The following is a 19,526-nucleotide window of genomic DNA, read 5'->3' on the forward strand; positions in this document are numbered from 1 at the left end:
CTTTCATGTCCACTTGGTTTTCAAATCGGTCCAATGACAGAGTGACACAGCGCACCAGCATGTTGGAGTCCACCAGAGAGCTGTTAATCTGCTTGAGGAACACCTGGAACTGTAGCAGAGTTGGGGCTCATCAGAGGCAGGGGCTGCTAGCCTGGGTCCAAGGTGGTCAGTCACCACCAGGGGTATCAGAGATCCTCTACCCAACCCGGCTGCTTCCCAGAAAGACAAATGGAGAGTGACCTGCTTTCCCTGCCACGCACTAAGATCTTGTTATACTGTTCAGTGGTTTTGCACCAAGGGTGCCAGGCTCTTCTAAACTTCACTTCAACTAATCTCAGTGTGTTTTTGACACATACCCTCCTGGGAACTTTACAAGCCAGGCGCAGTACTCCGTTCTGGGTTCCCCACGACAGTACCCATCACACTGCACCCCAGGAGTTTCACAACTCACCTATTCCTACCCTCACTCCCCAACATGCCACCAAGATTTTCATACCTGTATCCCCAGGGGCTGCCACAGAGCTCAGCACAGAGTAGATGTAATGAATGTTTGCCCACTGGATCCCAGAACTCTCCAACCGCAAACCCACACCTAAAGACTGGCAGGCTGGGGCCCTAGACAACTTGTGAGGCTGTGGCAAATGCCATGGGGCCTTAGGCTCACCTTACCTTTGCATCAGTGTTGATGTATTTATTGAATCTCTTGAATGCATCAACGTTAAACTTCATCAGCTCCCCTAGGAGGTCGAAGTAGCTCTGAAGCACATCCCTTGATTTGCACTCGCTGTCCACAATGCAGTATAGGATGTGCTGGGATGAAGAGGGGAGAGGGTGAAGGTGTGGAAATGGCTGCCCTCCATCTGTCTCCCACCCGGGGCTGGTATGGAGCTCAGACCACACATTTGCTTCAAGGAAGTATCCAAATGGATGGAACCTGTAGCCTTGTCTAGGTTTTTCTCTGAGGATGCTGGTGGCTCCAAGGACAGAGCCAGGTGACAGACCTCAGCAGGAGGTCAATGGGCTGGGTATGTAGCATTTTCCCTCTCTCACCTGCCCAGGGCTCACAGCTGAAGCCTGTAACCTGCTCTGTGGTCACCAACATGGCCAGAACTCTCCAGCTCCTGGGTGGGATAGCTGTCTCAAGATCTCACACTGGCTACCCAAGAAGAAGGGCCACTCCATAAGGGAAGGACAGAGTTTAAGTACACATGACACATTTTGACCCCATGGGTTTTGTTTAGGTTTATGAGTGTAACTGTTTAAAATTGGTATCAAAATCAATGAATTTTTATCAAGAACACAAAGCCAATTTAAACTGTTTCCAACATTTTCCATTTTCTTTATTTATTCAATTCCAGGTCAGACTGGTCTGGAACTTACTGTGTAGTCCAGACTGGCATCAAACTCTTGATACTCCTGGCTCAGTTTCCCAAGTGCTGGGATAACAGGCATATGCCACCATGCTCAGCTCATTTTCCTGAAGTTATATTGATTTGGATCCATTCTTTTCCATATGGATTTTTATAACAATTCATGGGTCAGTTTCTTGTCCTATCAATTTTTTTTAAAAACCAATTATAACTGGTCATTTTGCTCCCTTTTGTAAATTTTGTTTTTTTCTGCTGGCCATTAATTAATAAAGGAAAATTAACTTTTAGCTGATACCAAAATATCCTCAGGGTCAAAAGGCTTTGCTGATTAATTCTGGATTCTTAACCTCTTACGCAGGCAGCCCCAAGTTCCACAATCACCCCTTAAGCACCCATGAGGAGCCCACAGTTGGAAACCCAGGGCAAACACTAAGACAACCTGTACTGTCATTTTAAAACAAGAAGACTTGGTCTGTTCCTGATGAACCGTTTAGGGCTCAGGACAAGAAAGCAATGCACGGGGCTGGGGGAGAATGACCACCCGACACCCTGGCTCCACCAGGCCATACCTCCAGAAGGCCTCGCTTCAGCAGGAACATCTGGTCTGCATAGGAGGTGGTCCCTCGAAGGAAACTCTCCACAGCCCGGGCTTGCCAAAACCTGTGACCCAAATGTTGACTCCTGGCCCAGGCAGCTAAGTCTGCCTTCTCCTGGCCCAGGTTTAATTCCCCAGCGGTTGGGAGATGTTTGCTCCCTATTCATTCATTGGACATTTACTAAACATCTACCAAGCTTCAGGCCCCATCCTAGGACTTGGGGATGCAGCAGTGAGCAAGAGAACCCTGATTTTCATGGAGTTGACAGCTCAGTAGGGAACAGTCTTCTGTGTATGTCTGGAGGGGTTTGTATCACAGAGAAAGTAGTATATGAGATCAAAGAGTGGGCTCTAGAAAATTCTATATAAAACACTCTAGGCTTTACATTTTCAGAAGACTGGAAGGTCATGGACGTGGGGGGTCAAGAATATGTGTGAGAAGCAGAAGGGCATGTATGGATGGGCCACCAAGCTCACATGCACTGGGATGACCTAGAAGAGAGGTGGCTAATACTGACTGAGTGGCCCAGAGGGCCACTGAAGGCAGGCTGAAGTGACAGGGACCCACCTGGGACAGGGCCTACTGAAAGCTTCACACCCAGCCCTGCTGGAACTCCTCCTGCCCACAGCCTTCATGACTTGTTTCTGAGAAGTCTGAAACTCTGAGCAGGCCTCCCCATCTGCCCACCCCTGCCAGCCTTGGCAGGGAAAAGGAGTTCCTGGGCCAGCGTCTGGCTCCATTCCTTTCTGTGCTGCAATAAAGCAGGTTTCTTTCTTTTCATACTTGTTTCTTACAACCCCAGGGAATGCCACATGGGCAGAGCCTATATCCCATCTCTCTCCCACCACTCTAGTGCCAGTCCAGACTAGATGTTTGGTGACTATTTGGTTTCCTCCTGACATACCCTGCAGGCATGTGGCAGGAACACAGAGACACTTACCTGCTGAGTTACACAAAGCCAGTCACTCCTCCAACAGTGAATGCCCTTCAGAGGTAGACATTGGGAACTAAAGGAGGTATTCCTAACCACTTAGGAAAACACCTTGCTCCTGGGTCCCTCAGAAGTGGCAGGTGCCAGTCCTCAGACTCACCTGAAAGATGACTCTGCTGGTTCCTTCTTCATGACTTGCAGCAGTCGAGTTAATAAGCCCCTCTTCCCATCACACACCAAACTCCTGAAATAAAGATGAGCATGAGTGGCAGATCTAAGAGGTTGACAGCGGCCTCTGGGCTGGTCACTCTGCTGGCTTAGGTAGGTAAAAAAAAACATGCAGACATTTCTAAGTCTGTATTGGTGCCCTCATGCTCCACCTTGGTTCAGAGCCCCAGAGGCTTCCAGAGTCATCAACTGAACAGCTGAGTGTATTCCCACTGGACCTCAGGCCAGCTTTCCCTCCCCAGACCTGCTGGCAAAAGGCAGAGACACATCTAGAACCAGGCGAAGCTCACAAATGTTGAAGGAAGGGCCAGTGATACAAGTGGGTTTGAGATAGGCCATGACAGAGTTTAACAGATGGGGCAAAGTCTGTGCCAGTTGTGTAAGGTGCCAAGGTTCTTCCTTCCTTCCTGCTCCAGGTTCAGTTCCAGCTGGGCAGTGGGCAAGTACCCTCACCTCTAGGCCTCACTTTCTCAGTGTATGAATCAAAGGCTGTAAGTGAGGAAATGACTCAGGCCCCATCATAGAGAAAAGCAGATGGTAAAGCTAGCAGGGGTCTGGGCCCTGAACGCTCATCAAATACATTCTCTACTTTCATCCCCAAAAGTCATCAAGACAGGATTTATACCCAATTTCATCTGAAATTGAGGCATTCTCCTGCCTTCAAAAAAAGGTTGGGAAATTATAGCTCTGGTTGCTACATAATGTTCCCGCTACTCTGATTCCTGTGAAATTGTCATCTCATTGTTCTTCTCCAGAAGATGAGGCAAACATAATCAGGTAACAGGAGTTAACTCTTGGCAGGGGGTGAAGGGGCCTGCTTCTGTTTGCCCTGCTTGGCACACTGCTACCAGCAGGAAAGGAGTACATCAGCAAAGGTGCTCTGTTCCTGTGACAAGGAGAAGGGACATAACACAGAAGACTTTTGGCAGGTGGCCTCTGTCCCTCATCTGTAGGGAGGGGGTGATGATGGCACCCCAGGGCTGCTGTGAGACTCAGTGAGAAAAAGCAGGGGGCATCAGTGTCTGGCACACAGGAACCCTCAGGACACTGTAGCTCCATGTAAGAAAGGGTAAGTAAGCATACCTGTGTGTGTCTACCTATGAGCCCTATGGCCACAGCTGCCCCACCAAGCTCACCTGTCAGTATTGAGGACAGCTTCCACCTCAGGGATGTTTGCCTTGAGAGAGATGGCACTGAGTTCATTCAGTTCCTGGTTGTTGAGTAGCAGATACTTATTCCTGAAACAAATGAGTTTGAGGGGGTAAAGGCTGGGAACTGGGGCTGCTGAGCAGCACTGTACTGGGGCAGGGAGTCAGTCTGCTGCCTGCTTCCTGCAGGCAGAGAAGCTGAGACTCCATCAGCACCTCCCCCAGGACTTCTTACTGCTGGCATCAGCATTCACTGAAGGGCACCCTGGGCCTGCCAGCCACATTCACTAACAAGGCACTTAGCATCTCCAGGTCTTTCTGTTGCCCACTGACCATTCTTTTTTTTTTTTTTGGTGGGGTTTGAACTCAGGACTTCATGCTTGCTAGGCAGGTGCTCTATCACTTGAGCCATACCTCTAGTCCCCCACTGACCATTTCTATTTGATGTCTCAAAGGACCTGCATCTCTGCATGTCCAATTCCACCTGTCATCCTGCTCCTCAATCTTGGTCCTGCTGCAGCATTCTCAGCAGCCACATAGTCACATAAGCAGAGGCCTTGTCAGCTATGACATACCCACCTTCCCCTCCAATCCAGGCCTGCCATCACTTAGGTCCTGTACATAGCACCAGCTTCTTAAACAGTTTCCCATAGGAATCAAGTCCTTACACAACTCCTAGAGTGGTCTTTAGAACAGGAATGTGACCCTGACATTCTGTTTAAAATAAGTCCCCTACTTCTTACTAATTTGAAGTATATAATATCTATGACTTTGAATATGACCCACAGGCACTGTGTAGCTAGACCACTAACTACCTCTGATATGCCTTGAGTCCAGACCCCCTCACTTATACTTCCTGGCCACCCCAGTTTTCCTGACCATGTCAAGCTCCCTCCTGCAGGAACTTCCGCACACGTGAGGCTTCTGGATAGAACACTTACCCTCTCATGCTGCTTCTTCACCCTATTTGCTACTACTGACATTTCAAGCCTCAGCTGACAAATTACTTCGACAGGGAAGTCACTAAAGCACCTACTGGCCAGTCAGGACCCCGCTAACTGTCACAGAATCATGCTTGTTCTCCTAACTACTATGCTCCCTTCTGAGACTACATCTTTCGTAACAGCAGGGTCTGTGCCTGTTTTCATTCATCATTGTATCCCCCCAAACCTGGCAACAAAAGTGCTAATTTAAGCACTTTTGATGAAAGCTAGGGACTTAATTCCTCAAAAAACAAATCCCAAAACAAAAGCAAACAAGCAAACAAAAACCCAGTGCATTTTTGTAACCTACTGGTGCCCTAAGCAGAGACACTCTCATGAGGACCAGTCACACATGGGAAACAAGCTATAAAGCCGAGGCCCCTGGCCACATTTGTTCTCAGGCATGTATTAGCTAATATAATGTTCCAAAAATATACACCAACATTTAAAAATCAGAACTTGATCCCCAGCACCAAAATAAATAAATAAAACAAAAAAAACCCAAACCAAAATAACCCCAGGATCTTTCATATAATTCTTAATTTCTGGCTTTCCTTGGGGGAAAAAAATCAGAAGCTATGCAAAAGTGGGCAAGGTTCCCTGTACACACACAGTTGCTGAAGCTGACCTGTAGTCTGTTGTACTAGGTTCCCAAGGTCCCTGCCATAATGCCAAGGTCAAGGGGCAACTTATTGTTCCCTGAATGTACATTTTCTTGGACATTCTCCATCAAAGATTGAAAAATAAAAATGAGAAGGCAGAATGTATCTGAAGAAAAATGGGAGAAGAGTACATCTTGTTATGGAGGGAAGAACCCCCCATGTGTTCAGTTGGTGGCTCTGCCTGTCTGAGGTTCAGAGGCCAGTTAGTGGAGGGATGTGTTGGTTCCAGGGTAATGAGGAGCAACTTCCATCTTACCCTTAGGGCAGTCGTGAGGACTGAGAGAAAGCTCAGCACCTGGCAGGAAAGCAAACTAGACAAATGATAGCTCTTACTTCAGGACCAAAGAAGTACAGTCACATTTGATCACATGAAGGAGACGGGGGCTCTCAATAGCTCCCATGTTCTCCTCCTGAGCAGAGGTCAGTGACAGGACAAGGAGAGAGACCTTTGAAAGACACCCCAACAACCCCCCTGCAGGGACAGACGTACTTACTCGTGGTGGTCGCTGAAACTCTGGAGAAGCCTCAAAAACTGGATCTTTAAGGTGATGTCCTAAAATATATGTTAAAACCACAGCAGTCACAGTGTTCCCAAATAAGAGGAAGCCAAGGCTCCGGTGAGAACCTGGGAATGTCATTCTGCTTCTCTGAGCCTCTGTCTTTATGTATAATGAGAACTTTTCTTTAGTTGGAAAACTACGTGGTCAAACCTCCACATACAACTGATGACAAGTCAAACTTATGCACATACTTCCTGGAAAACATCCCCACATACTGGATTAAAAATCACCAAAATTCTTTTAAATGTGATGTTTAATTCCTAAGTTAGAAGGGGAAACTTGTAGAAATGAGAAATGCAGAAAAGCCTGAGTCCAGATACTGGTGCTAAGGGTGGTGTGTGGAGTAGGAAGGGAAGCCTTGTCACATCAGGGCTGGGATTCCAATGATCTGCTATGACCACACAGAGCCTTGGGTCTATGCAAAAAGCTACGCTGTGGATCAGAGAGCTAGCAAAGAAGCCTGTCTGCCCAAGGGCACCTGATGGGAGCCTCTTAGAAGTGGAAACCCAGGCTCACCCTATTAGAGCAGTAGGGCGAAAACATTAAATATGAAAACTGGCACTGGGACAGATGTACTCCTTAAAGTACCTGGCAGACAAAAGCAAATTGCCCTGTAGAAACACTTCCAGGGCTGAGGTTACACAGATCCCCAGGGAAAGCAAGACCCACTAAAGATGGCCTTTCTACAAACATTACATACTTTTATTTGAAGTATGTAATGTTTTATTTGAAGTATGTATGTAGTATTTTATTTGAAGACCCAAATAAAAGCTTTGGTACCCCATGAGCAACTGAAAGAGATTATAAGAGAATAAGTAACAAACTAGTAAAGAGATAACATATAGCAGAGGATACAAGACATTCACATGACAAATGTGAATATGACCAGAAAAACCAAGTAGTTTTTTAGGTCTTGTCTCGGGTTGGTACCAGTGGGATGGGGGAGGATATAATGAAAGGGTGCAGGAGGGTGAATATGGTGAAATATTATTTACTCATGTATGAAAATGGAAAAATGAGACCTGTTGAAACTATTCCAGAAATGGGGGGAAGAGGGGATAAAGGAGAATAATGAAGAAGATGAATTCATCTATGATATATTTTAAGAACTTTTGTAAATGTCACAATGTATCCCCTGTACAATAACAACAACAAAAAAAAGCAGTTTTTGAAAAAGAGCCAGACAGAATTCTAGAAATGCAAAATATATTCTCTAGCAATTAAAAACTCAAATGGCTGGGCACAGTGGCTCACATCTGTAGTCCTAGCTACTCAGGAGGTAGAGATCAGAAAGATCATGATTCGAGGCCAGCCTGGGCAAAAATTTGAGAGACCCCATCTCAACCAATAGCTGGGCATGATGGCACATGTCTGTCATCTCAGCTAGGAGATTAACATTAATAGAACTGCTGTCTAGGCCAGCCTAGGCATAAATGTGAGATCCTATTTGAAAAACAACTAAAGTAAAAAGGCCTGGATGCATGGTTCAAGTGGTAGAGCATGTGCATAACTAGATAAAGATCTTGGGTTAAAAAAAACAAAAACAAAAATCAAACAAACAAAAGACTCAAATGGACAGACTAAAAGGGAGTCTGTCCCCAAGGTCAAAGGGAGAAATGGTAAAGTGGGAGGCAGGACACTAAGTCCCCAGAATGCAGAGGTCAGGGGGCCCTGTGGCTGTACCATATTTGGAGGTCCCAGAGCACTTTACCTCCCAAGCCACTGGGCAGGCCACTACCTGAGCCAACAGACTTATGATCTGCCTTTTCTTTACAAGAAAACAGGCTCAGAGACTCAGTGACTTATTCAAGCTCTCCCAACAAGCTGAGTGGCAAAAGGCCCCCAACTCCCAGGTCAGTGCTCTGTCCAGGGCATTGTGGGACACACAAAGTAGAGGAGAGCTCTTGGTCTCAAAAAAGCTAGGACCATTAGTGATGCATGGTGCCTAGAGGCAAACCCAGTATCAGAGGACAAAACACCACATGAGGGAAAATCTGATGTTAGGTATGGGAATGGTGGCCCTGCCTAGAGGGAAGTGAGACCTCCACGTCAGAGGTGTAAAGGGCCCAAGGTGGGGAACCCCTTAAAAGAGATTTCTACAAGGTGGAAGATGTGGTACAGATCCTGCCAGTTATGGGATCATAAAACATGACTTTCAGTTTTTACTGTATTTTCAAGAGCAAGGTCACAAGGTCAGCAGCAGGTCTCAAAACTACTACTTGTAGCAAATAAAGTCACAAATGTCCCCGGGGTCCCTTGCTTACAGGGCTGCAGTCACAGTTCTGGTTGTGACCATGGAGGACAAGGGCAGATGCTGAATGTTTCCTCCAAATCAGCTTGTCAAACAAATTATTGAGTCCAGGGATCAGCTTGAACTCGGCAATCATCCTGTGGACCTGGATGGGCAGAAAGGGAGAAGCATTGAGACCAATATGTTTCCAAAATTCAATAAAACCTCATGCTCTACACAGACAACCATCTTCAGGATGAAGAAAGCAACAGTCAGTATGAAGTGCTGAAGAAAACATCCACACAGCCTGTGTCCCTGACAATATATAAATACCTTTTTACTTTGCTCATTACCTCTCACTACTTATAAGTCACACTGTGTGGAAGGACCTAGCTTAATAGGATGAGTTTTGGATTTAGATAGTCCTGGATTTACTCTTAGCTCCACCATACGTGAATTCTGTCATCTTTTTCCTCCTCATATCATTAGGATGAAAATATGCCTTTGCACTAGAAAACATTTCAACTGGAGACAAGATAACAAATACTAAAAAGCAAAACTGTAATGATCCTAGAAAAATGTTATGTGAAAACTTAAAAAAAAAAAAAAAAAAGCCAAGAGTAGGAAAGCTTTTCTAAAGTTTTATAGGAAACCTAGAAGCCAAGAAAGAAGTTTTTAACATTCTCCATGGCAAAACTCATAATAAGCTGTATGTACGGAAATATCACAATGAAATTTCTCACTTTGTGCAATTAATATGTGTTAATAAAAATGGTTTAAAAAGCTGAGCATGGTGGTACACACCTGTAATCTCAGTTATGTGGGAGGCATAGGTAGGAGGACTTTGATTTGAGACCCTATCTGAAAAATAACTCTATTTATTAGGAGGCAGAGATAGGAGGATCATGGTTTGAGGCCAGTCCGGGCAAACAGTTTATGAGACCGTATTTCAAATACCCAATACACACACACACACACATACACACACACTCAAAAGGGCTGGCAGAGTGGCTGAAGTGGTAGAGCACCTGCCTAGCAAGCATGACGCCTAAGTTCAAACTCTAGTATTACCAAACAAAACAAAACAAAACAAAAAAAAAACCTAACTTTTTTTTGAGTGTGACTCAAGGCCTGCTAAGATAAGCACAAGGCCCTAAGTACAGTACCCAAATACTGTAAAATAATAATAATAATAATAATAATAAAAAATTAAAATACTTCGAGGTCAGCCTGGGCTACACAATAAGCAAAGTCATGAGTCAAACATGACAAATGGAGAACATATACTGGCAACTTATGTCACAGGCAGAAAAAATTTCCTATATAAGGAGTCCTATAAATCTCTTAAGACAAAAAAAACTGCTTCCACAGGGGGGCAAAATGGAGAAAGGATATAGATTAGGAATTAGAAAAAGTTTTAAAATATATCCAAGGAGATCAACCTACTGTTAACAGAAATTCAAATCCCAACCAATTTTTTGCTTTTTCAGATAAGCAAAGGAGACAAAATTTTATCTGCCTTTGGCATCAATTTGGTGATTTGGGCACCAGACAGGTTCACATGTTGCTGGAGGAGAGCATATTAGTACCACCCACACAGGGAGGACAGTTTAGCAATATCTTCAAAAATTACAAATCCAGGCTGGTGGTGTGGCTAAAGTGGCAGAGTGCCTGCCTAGTAAGCACAAAGTAGTTCTGCCAAAAAGTTAAAAATTAGCAGTTCTTTTTCCTATATATTAGTTTTTTAAATATGGAAGAGGTATAAAAAGAAGTTTAATAATCAAATAAAGGCAAACTATTTTCATCTGTTGATATCTTAAAAAATTACAAACCCATATTCCACTTGATCAGCAATTCTTTTATTCCCCAAAACAGATATATCCTATACTTCCATCATGGGGATTAATTAAACAAATGATGGTACATCCAAATGACTGGACAAATGGCACCAGTATCAAAGTCTTTTCCATGTACTGAGTTGAATAATTGCTGAGATTATATATATATCTATATCTATGTGTGTGTATACATATATATGTACACATACACTTTTTTGGGGGAGTGGTACTAGAAATTTGAACTCAGGACTGTACTTGCTAGCTAGGTGCTCTACTAGTTAAGCAATACCTCAGCCCACAGACATATATTAACAAATCAAGTGTGTACATGCTCTATTTGACTGTGAAAAAAATTGCATTTGCTTTTACAGCATAAAATATCTCAAAAGGATATACTAACAACTGGTGAAATTAGCTGCTTCATGGAATACTGAAGATCAAAGGGAAGACAGGCTTCACAGATACTAATTTATATCAACGATGAGAATTATTTGCCTATTATTATTATTTACATAATATGAAACATGACTGCCTATTACATAGTTGGTCAGAGAATGTATGTGTGATAAGAGAATAGTCCCTCTCAGTTATTGCTGCTCTACAGGGCAGGGAAGTTCACCAAGACCAGCCTGAGCGAGGTTGGCCAGGGAAACGCCACTTAACCCAGGTGTCTTACCCTAAGCTCTGTCTGTCTCTTTCCAACCCTCCACCAGCATCATAAACCATGGGAAACCAAATCTGACAAAGGCATTGCCTGCAACCTCCACTCCTGTAAACATGCACAGGCAATTGAAATCTGACAGAACGAGGGTCAATGTGAAATGATATCTGCTCTGCTGCCTATGCCTCTACTGATAAACTCAGCCTGGTCTACCTTGCCCTGCTTAACTGGGAGTTGGAAGGTGAGGCTGACACCTATGGCAGTTACTGCGTGTCTTCCTGTCTTATTCCAAACCCTAAGCTCTGCCAAGGGCACACTGCAATGGCTCCCAAAATTCATCCAGTCCAATGGCCTCCTTGTACCAATAAGAAGCCTAGGCTCAAGATTAGGGCTGAGAGCACAGTGGTGCACTACAGTCTCAGTTACTAGGGAAGCTGAGGTAGGATGATCACTTGAGCGCAGGAGTTTGAGTCTAGTCTGAGCAACATAATGAGGTCCTATCTCAAAATAAAAAGATTAGAAAAGAGGGGCTTTCTGAGGCAGACCTGGACCTGATTCTGGGTCTCTTGAAGTCCAGGTCAGTAGTAGGTTTGAAGTTTCCTTTTTCTTGTGGGGAGGTGTGCAGAGCTGGGGTTTAAATTTTAAACTCAGGGCTCGACACTTAAGCTGTGCCTCCACCCCTTTCTGCTTTCAGTTATTTTTCAGATAGAGTCTTGTGCTCTTTCCCCCTGGGTGGCCTCAGACTGCAGTCCTCCAACTTATGCCTCCCTCTAAGCTGTAATTACAGATGTGTACCTCCATGTCCAGCTTGTTTGTTGAGATGGGGTGGGGGAGTTGCCTCACTAACTTTTTGACTGGGCTGGCCTTGAATTGAGATCCTCCAAACCTCTGTCTCTCAAGTAGTTGGGATTATAGGCACATACCACTACGCTCAGCTGATATTTCTTCTATGCTACTTTCCTTTTCTGTTGAAAATACTAGTTTTCTTCACCTGTCTAGCCAATTTTATTAGTCAAATGCATCATTTCTACTCTCAGGTCTAGCCCCTTGGTTGACTTCCCATGGGATGGTAGAAAGCAAGCAAGGGGTCAGAACAGATGCCACTCTACCACAGGAGGCAGGCATGAGCATTCAGGCTTTAGGGCCGTCACCTCTGGGCTCATGAGTTAACTCTGTGACCTTAGGCAATGTTCTTTGAGTCTTAGTCCCTTAAAGGATTATGGAAAACAATGGAGCTGTTGAAAGGGCTCAAGGAGGTAATGTTGGAGAAAGTTCAAGGCACCAGGGGGAAATATCTATTATACTGATTAGTGCCAGAGGAATGAAACTTAAGGCACTGCGCAAGTGCTTCCAGTCTTACGACCTCAATTTGGATAAGACTAGTCAGAGAACTTGTACATTAACAAGAAGGCCACTTTAAGGAGGAAGACTTCCTTGAAGCCTGGTCAAGGAAACCCTTCCCCTGCTTACCTAGTCTGGACAGGATCCGTGAACCTCTTGTTCCCACAGTGGCTGGCACACAGTAAATGGTTACTGTACCACAAGAGTGTGCTGACACAATGCTGGTTCTCAGTGGAGCTGTATTTCAAAGGTGCCAGCAGTCCCTTCTCAACAAAGCAGTGATGTTCTATAGTTTACCTGAGACCACACTGACTCACAGCAACCTGACAACAGGAAGGCTCAGGGAATAGAAGACACAGGGCAGTGGCACTTAAATCTTGGCTCTCCCAATGCCTGGCCTTTGAAAGCCCAGCCCATTTTGTACTCTTGTTTTCTTAAGCATCAAGTGTGGGGAGAGAAGGGTTCTCCTACCTGCTGTGTAACTTACCAAACATCTGAAAATTCAAATGTGAATAATGGTGAAAATGCCTCATAAAAGTAAAAGCATTTAACACATGAGTCGACACCACAATTTTTTTTATAAGAAATGTTCTTCACTGAAGAAAGCAGCACCAGCATGGGATGCAAGCATGGGCCCCTATCATGTAGAGGGCTCCCAAAGTTACTCTTGCAGCCCTGACCTCTCCCCACCTTTAGCTGAGGTAATGCAAGTGCCAACTGGAACAGACACCTCAAACCTACTTTGTCAACAATGCACTCCTCATCTTTCTTTCAAGCCTACTCTCCACTCCTCACCTCTAGTCTTAACCGTCTTAATAATCCACTCTCCTGCTTGCTTAGGCCAGAAAACTTGGGAGTCCATTCTTAACTCCTCTCCTCTCTTATGCAAACCATTAGCAAATCCCATCTGCTCCATCTACAAAATATGTCCAGAATGCAGCCACTTCCCACCAGTCCCCTTCAACCATGGTGCTGGCTCCTAGATACTACCTTTGGCTCAATTAATCCCCAAGGGGTCTCCCTACTCCCATTCTTGTTGTTTCCAATCTTTCACACAGCAGCCAAAGGAACAACTTCTCACTGTACTCAGAATAAAAACCGGAGTCTTTTAAATAGCCTTTGACAGCCCAATGCAAGCTGGCCCCTGACTCCTCAGTCCTCCTTTCCAGTCATCCAGTCCAGTTTCCTTTTCATGCCAGCAACTACGAGGCCCACTCCCACCTCAGAGGCATTGCTCCCTCTAGCTGGGAGGCTGCCTCAGACCTTGGCATGCCTGGGTCCCTCACTTTCCTCAGGACATCCCTATTCCAAAGTCCTGGTCATCCTACCTAAAACTGTTCTTCATTACTACAAAGGGGTTAATTGCACGTCTGCCATCCAGAGTTGTTCTGACAGTCCAGTGCCTGACTGAGAAAGATGCACGAGGGTTGTTGAATGTCCAGCCTTTCCTCCTAGACGTCTACCCTCTCTGCATGCCTAGTTTCTTTCCTAGGAGGGTGGTGTAGTCAGGAGACAACTACTTCTCATCAGTCTTGAGGAGATTTCCAAGCCCCCTTTCTCTCATTAGGTTATGGGACTATTATGGCTTGGATATGAAATATCCTCAAAGACTCGGTCCCATAGTAGTGTTCAGAGGTGATTGGATCATGGGGGGGCTCTAACTTCATGAGTGGATTAATCTATTCATGAATTCATAGCTGATTTGACTACTGGAGGTGGGGCCTAGTTGGAAAGAGTAGATCACTGGTCCCTTCCTGTTCCCCTCCATTCCTAGCTGCCATGAGGTAAGCAATTTTGCTCTGCCATGCCCTTCAGTTATGATGTTCTGTCTTAACAAAGATTCAAAAAACAATGAAGCCAGATGACCATGGACTTAAACCTCTGAAACTGAGCTGAAATAACATTTTCCCTTTTTTTTTGATGGTACTGGGGTTTGAATTCAGGTAGTCAGGCCCTTTATCACTAGAAAACTAACACGCAGACCTTGCCCCTCCCACCTGTTTCAAGGTTCAGGAAACTCCAGGACATCTGGAACTCCCACATTTTCCCAGGTTTTATAAGTGGACACAGCTCTGGGCCCTGTCCCACCATTATGAGTCCACATCAGATTGGAAACTCTTTCAATGCATTACCAGTCCTGTCTTTATTCTTAATCTTATTGAAATAAGATGCCTGCTCCTGGCCCTGTGTACCAATGCTGCCTAGGAATTCTGCTACATCAAGGTGCAAAGGAACGACTCTAAGCTCTGAATCAGTCTGGTTTCCTTATGAGAAGGAAAACACCACATAGATTTGCTGGGCTAGACTGAGCACCATCCTAAGAGAAGGCCTGAGGGAGGTGTACCTGGCACACCACAGCCAGGAGCATTTGCTCCTAGCTCTCCCATTCTGAGTTGCTGGGGAAGTACCCACCTGGTTTCGCTGACGCCCCATCAGCAGTACACAGAGGACATAGAGCACTTCCAGTTTGTACATGATCTCGTGCATAATCTTCATCGATTGGGGCAGCTGGGTTCTGGCTGAAGTGTGCGGCAGCCCATTTTCCTCAGAGGTGCCTGGAGTAGGGAACACAGTAGAGGCTGACACAGCCCCCAGGAGAGGTGTTAGTCACAGCTCGTGAGGAAAAACATTCTGCTCTCAAAGCTGCCATGAACAGAGCCATTAGACTAGGGCCAAAACTTTGAAAGCCACAAAACTCCCTCAAACCACCCCCCTCACCCCCCACCATGGAGCCTGGCAAGCTTAGGAACGTTCCATGAGGGCACCCTGCTGATGGCTTGAGATGGATCATTTTGGAAGATCACCCATCTGCCAAGGAAGAACCATCTAAATCTTTCTAAGTCTCAACTTCCTAAAGCAAACCGGGTTTCATAACTGGTAACAGAGAGAGAGATGAACATTACCGATCAGTAGATTTCATTTTTCCTAATCTCATCATCACTAATGCAGCAGGTAAGTGAAATGTATGGGACACTTGATACGTGTCTGGCATTGTACTTGAGTTGCAGGTAACCTGATTCATTTACCATACTTCTTGGTTAACAACAACAAAAAAATAAAACCTCTGTGGATTCAGATCACAGAGGAAGGAGTGTACCCTTTGGAAAGCAGGAGAGAAAACACAACAGAGGGAATGACAACTTTCTGGCTGTATGACTGGCCAAGTTACCTCCTCATCGGAGCACAACAAAAGCCAACCACCAAATTCTTAGGAAACCTCAGTCATCACGAGGTCTATTTAAAGAGGGCACTGGCCAGATTCATGAGAGGCTGAGTGACCTTGGGAGACTTACTTTCTCACAAGTTCCTCATCTTTAAGGCAAAAGGATGAATCATGAACTGCTAAGATCCTTTCAAACTGGTATTCAACCTGTTGCCCTGGAGGCCTTTTGCAAAGGCCAGAACTATGTGGTACAGAGTAGTTAAAATATATTCAGGGAAGGTTCACTCAGGAGGCATGGTGATTTCTGCAGTTGTCATGAAATAAGAACCTAACCTAGCACTGGCAGAGTGGCTCAAGTGGTAGAGTGTCTGCCACTTGTCAAGCATGAAGGTCCTGAGTTCAAACTCCAGTACTGCTCAGGTAGGCTAAAATTAGGGAAAATTTGGAACTCATAGAAAAATTTAACACTTCAAATTGGCTGCTCTGGCTCAGGGACTGCTCTCACCTGGCTGGGAACCACTCATTCCCTTTCCCGCTCATTGATTATTGGATGGGAATCACCTAGTTCCTCCCCGCCCATTGATTACTGTAAATTTTACAAGCACCAGGAAAAGAGAAGCACACCTTCTGGTCTCCAGATTCCACCTGATCCATATCATGCTCCCTTTTGTACTTCCCTTTCCTAACTTTTAATAAACTCCATTAACACCACATGTCCTGTGATAGATTCTTCCCCGAAGGACACAAAGAACTTGGAAGTCTTCTGATCACAGACTGCACCAGTGCTGGTAACATTTGAGCGAGCCAGACAGAAGTTAAAAGTTAAGGCCTCAAGGTGTCCCTCTACCCACTACTTTGGAGCCAAGCATCACACCTCGGACTTGCTCCGAGGCCCTGAGGTCGCAGGCCCTGGTGGATGGACAATATTAACCATGTTGTCCCCATCTCCTGACGTGTGGGCCTCTCTCAGCGCATCAGTGTCTTGCCCCAGAGCATTCAGTTGGGAGATGCAAGGATGTGCTGCATTAGCCCACCCCCATGTGGCATGAGGCGTGAGGAACCTATGCAGCCCCACAATCCACCACTGTGGATGTGTTCTGGTAGACACACAGCCAGGTTGGGTGGAACTATGGGGGTGGCCAGTGCCACAGTTTAGCCATGACAGCTGCTGTTCCAAGCCTCAGGCTGGACTCCTCTTTCCTGGGCTGCCATGCTTCTGCACCCTTCTCTTTTCTCCTTCCCTTCCCCTCTCCTCTCTCTCTGACCCCCAAGCCCAAACAGCTATGTGGCCAGGAGGCATGCTAGCCATGGTGGCTGTCTCCCCAGACACTCGAGCAGGATCCCTCTAACCTGTCCCCTGCTATCGGTTGTCAGACAGGGTCTTGGAGGGCTAGTGAGGGGCATGCCCCACCTGACTGGCCCCAGGCCTTAAACTGCCTTCAGAAGTGTGCATTGATGGTTCTTGCATCCAGCAGGAGAAGATTCAGTTTAAGTGTCAGTAAAGTTTGTTGGGAAGGGAATACACTTCTAACAGACTAAAAGCAGGTTGTCTCTAAAGTGAGAACAATGGGGTCAGGTTTTAAGGTTGAAATATTTACTTAGAAACTTTTAATTTTGGGTCCTTTTGGCCCCTGGAGTGATTTTCTGAGTTGGGGGTCATTGTTTTATTAAAAGAGACATTGAGTAACTTACTAGTTCCTGCTCTAATTGACAGAGAATTTCTGACTAAAATTCCTAACCTTTCCTCTGTCTAGCTCCCAGGTTTGGGTCTTTATTTTGTTAAATTCACTTGTGGAAACCTTCCTTCTCCATGTTTAAGATGTGGATTACTCTTGGGTAGAGAGCGAGTTAAGCGAGTTAATTAGTGTCTAACTTTAGAACTTCTTGTTCTCTAAACTCTAGTTATCTGATCTTAAAAAGAGATTAGTAGAGTTGGGAATTTAAAATGATTTCTTCCTGTCTTCCTCTCATGGTCACCGCTTATGCCTACCTGCTAACTATAAGAGGGACCGGGAACAAGTGCACACGTCCTGCCTTTCAGCAGCAGCCTGGGAGCATCAGCTTGGAGGCCGAGGCTTGTGGTGCTGGCTCTCCAGACCCGTCTGTCAGCATGGGCTCAGAAGCCCTGCCTAGCCTGCCAACGCATCCTAGACGATCAGCAGAGTCCACCCAGCTGGTGCTGGCAGCAACACTGGCAATGGCAACTGCCTTTGCCACTGCGGGCCCCTGGGGAAGAAAGGAGCTAGCTTCAGGCCTCAGGCTGGACTGCTCTTTCCTGCAGCTGCTGTGGGCTGGCAGTCTTTTTCCTCTTCCTCCTTTGCTCCATTCCCTTGCCTGTCTACCCTCCATGCCTCTGTTTGCCATGGGTACCTAGTCCCAACTCTCACCCACACTCTGAGGTTACATTCCTTTGTCCCAGGTTCACCAGTAAGGGGCTGTTGGGTCTGGAGACCTAAGGCAGATGAGTGAGTATCCCATCTGCCCATGGAGAGCACTATCATTCATTCCTGCATCCTGATAAGGAGTTGTAAATTTGCATTTCTGCACCCTGAAGAGGAAATACAGGTTCTGATAGATGTGCCACAGGGCTGATGAGCAAAATACTCTCAAGATAGTTTCCCCTCCCCCATAAGGGGCAAACAGACCAGTTCACCTAAGAAAGCCTGTGAATCCACGGCCAATGAAAAGAGACTACCTAAGCCTTACCCAAACCCAGAGCTAAAATGGCCATAAAAGCCCCAGCTTTCACCTGAGCAGCGAACTACCAGCTTCCGGGCTCCGCTGCACTGTTCTAGCTGTAGTCTTTCCTTTCTGTCTAACAATCCTACTTCGGATACCGACTTTGGCTCATCAATCAGGGTCAGCTCTCTGGCCTGTAAAGGCCAGGACCCTTGACGCCATCCTGCAACACTTCAAACCAGCATGTAACAGGGCTGGCGCCCACCACTGATGGGATTAATGAGATTATTTGCCAGATTCTAAAGATAGTTTGTAAGTCTCCTTTAGGGAAGCTAACAAAGACCTGCCTGCCTAGCAAATGTGAGGCCACAAGTTTGCTTCCACCTAGTTTGCTTCAATTATTTGGTCTCTTTATCAGGAACTCATATGTGTAGTAACACCTGTGTCTCAGGGGGAGCTGTCTCTCATTCCTATAACAGGTTGCTATTTTGAGCTTGTATGCTGCATGTAATATGTCTTTGTGCTCCATATGAAAGACCCTTTCGAGAAGACCATGTGGTCACAGGAAATGCTACCACCATTATGAAGTTACTATGTGTCCAGAGCCATTTTGCCACTCCCTAGAGATAAAAACTCAGCGGGTGATGTCATCTTGCCATACTCTAGGAAAATAATAAATTGTGCTTAAAATTCTCTACATTAATATTATTTTTATACATGTTGTTTTCAATATGTTAATCTGTTAAGGATTGAACAAAGAATAGAACACTGTGTTAAAGAGCTGCTATAAACTACTTAAGAATCTAGCTGGCTAACCTACTAAAATTAATCAGAAGAAATGATTTGTTTAAAAGTCACTCTGAATTAATGTGATTGTTTTGTGTGTCATTGTGTGTGTTTTCTGTGTGTCTTTGTGTCCTACCAATTATAGCCACTTAATTTTTACTTTTTTTGGGTTCATACATGTGTGCTTAAATTGACATTTTTTGGCATGCCTACATCAAAACATCTATGTGTGTATTTATATGTCTTTAGGATGATTCTTTTTTTTTTTTTTTCATTTTTCTTTTATTATTCGTATGTGCATACAAGGCTTGGTTCATTTCTCCCCCCTGCCCCCACCTTTAGGATGATTC

The 19,526-nt window shown here is 45.2% G+C and overlaps 1 protein-coding gene across 3 annotated transcripts in view; it reads right to left on the reverse strand.

Annotated features, from left to right (window-relative positions):
* Trpc4ap (transient receptor potential cation channel subfamily C member 4 associated protein) overlaps positions 1-19,526 on the reverse strand; it is a 94,750-nt gene that overhangs the window by 3,343 nt on the left and 71,881 nt on the right. For 2 of the 3 annotated variants that reach the window (XM_020177788.2, XM_020177789.2), the window contains exons 9-16: positions 14,961-15,127; positions 8,743-8,874; positions 6,413-6,471; positions 4,262-4,363; positions 3,058-3,141; positions 1,940-2,030; positions 670-810; positions 1-109 (exon numbers count right to left, since the gene is read on the reverse strand). In XM_020177788.2, coding sequence (XP_020033377.1) covers positions 1-109; positions 670-810; positions 1,940-2,030; positions 3,058-3,141; positions 4,262-4,363; positions 6,413-6,471; positions 8,743-8,874; positions 14,961-15,127 — 885 coding nt within the window. The remainder of the gene's footprint in view (positions 110-669; positions 811-1,939; positions 2,031-3,057; positions 3,142-4,261; positions 4,364-6,412; positions 6,472-8,742; positions 8,875-14,960; positions 15,128-19,526) is intronic. The other variant, XM_020177790.2, reaches the window with a different exon arrangement.

This window comes from Castor canadensis, chromosome 5, assembly GCF_047511655.1.
Source record: "Castor canadensis chromosome 5, mCasCan1.hap1v2, whole genome shotgun sequence".
Classification (NCBI taxonomy): Eukaryota; Metazoa; Chordata; class Mammalia; order Rodentia; family Castoridae; genus Castor; species Castor canadensis.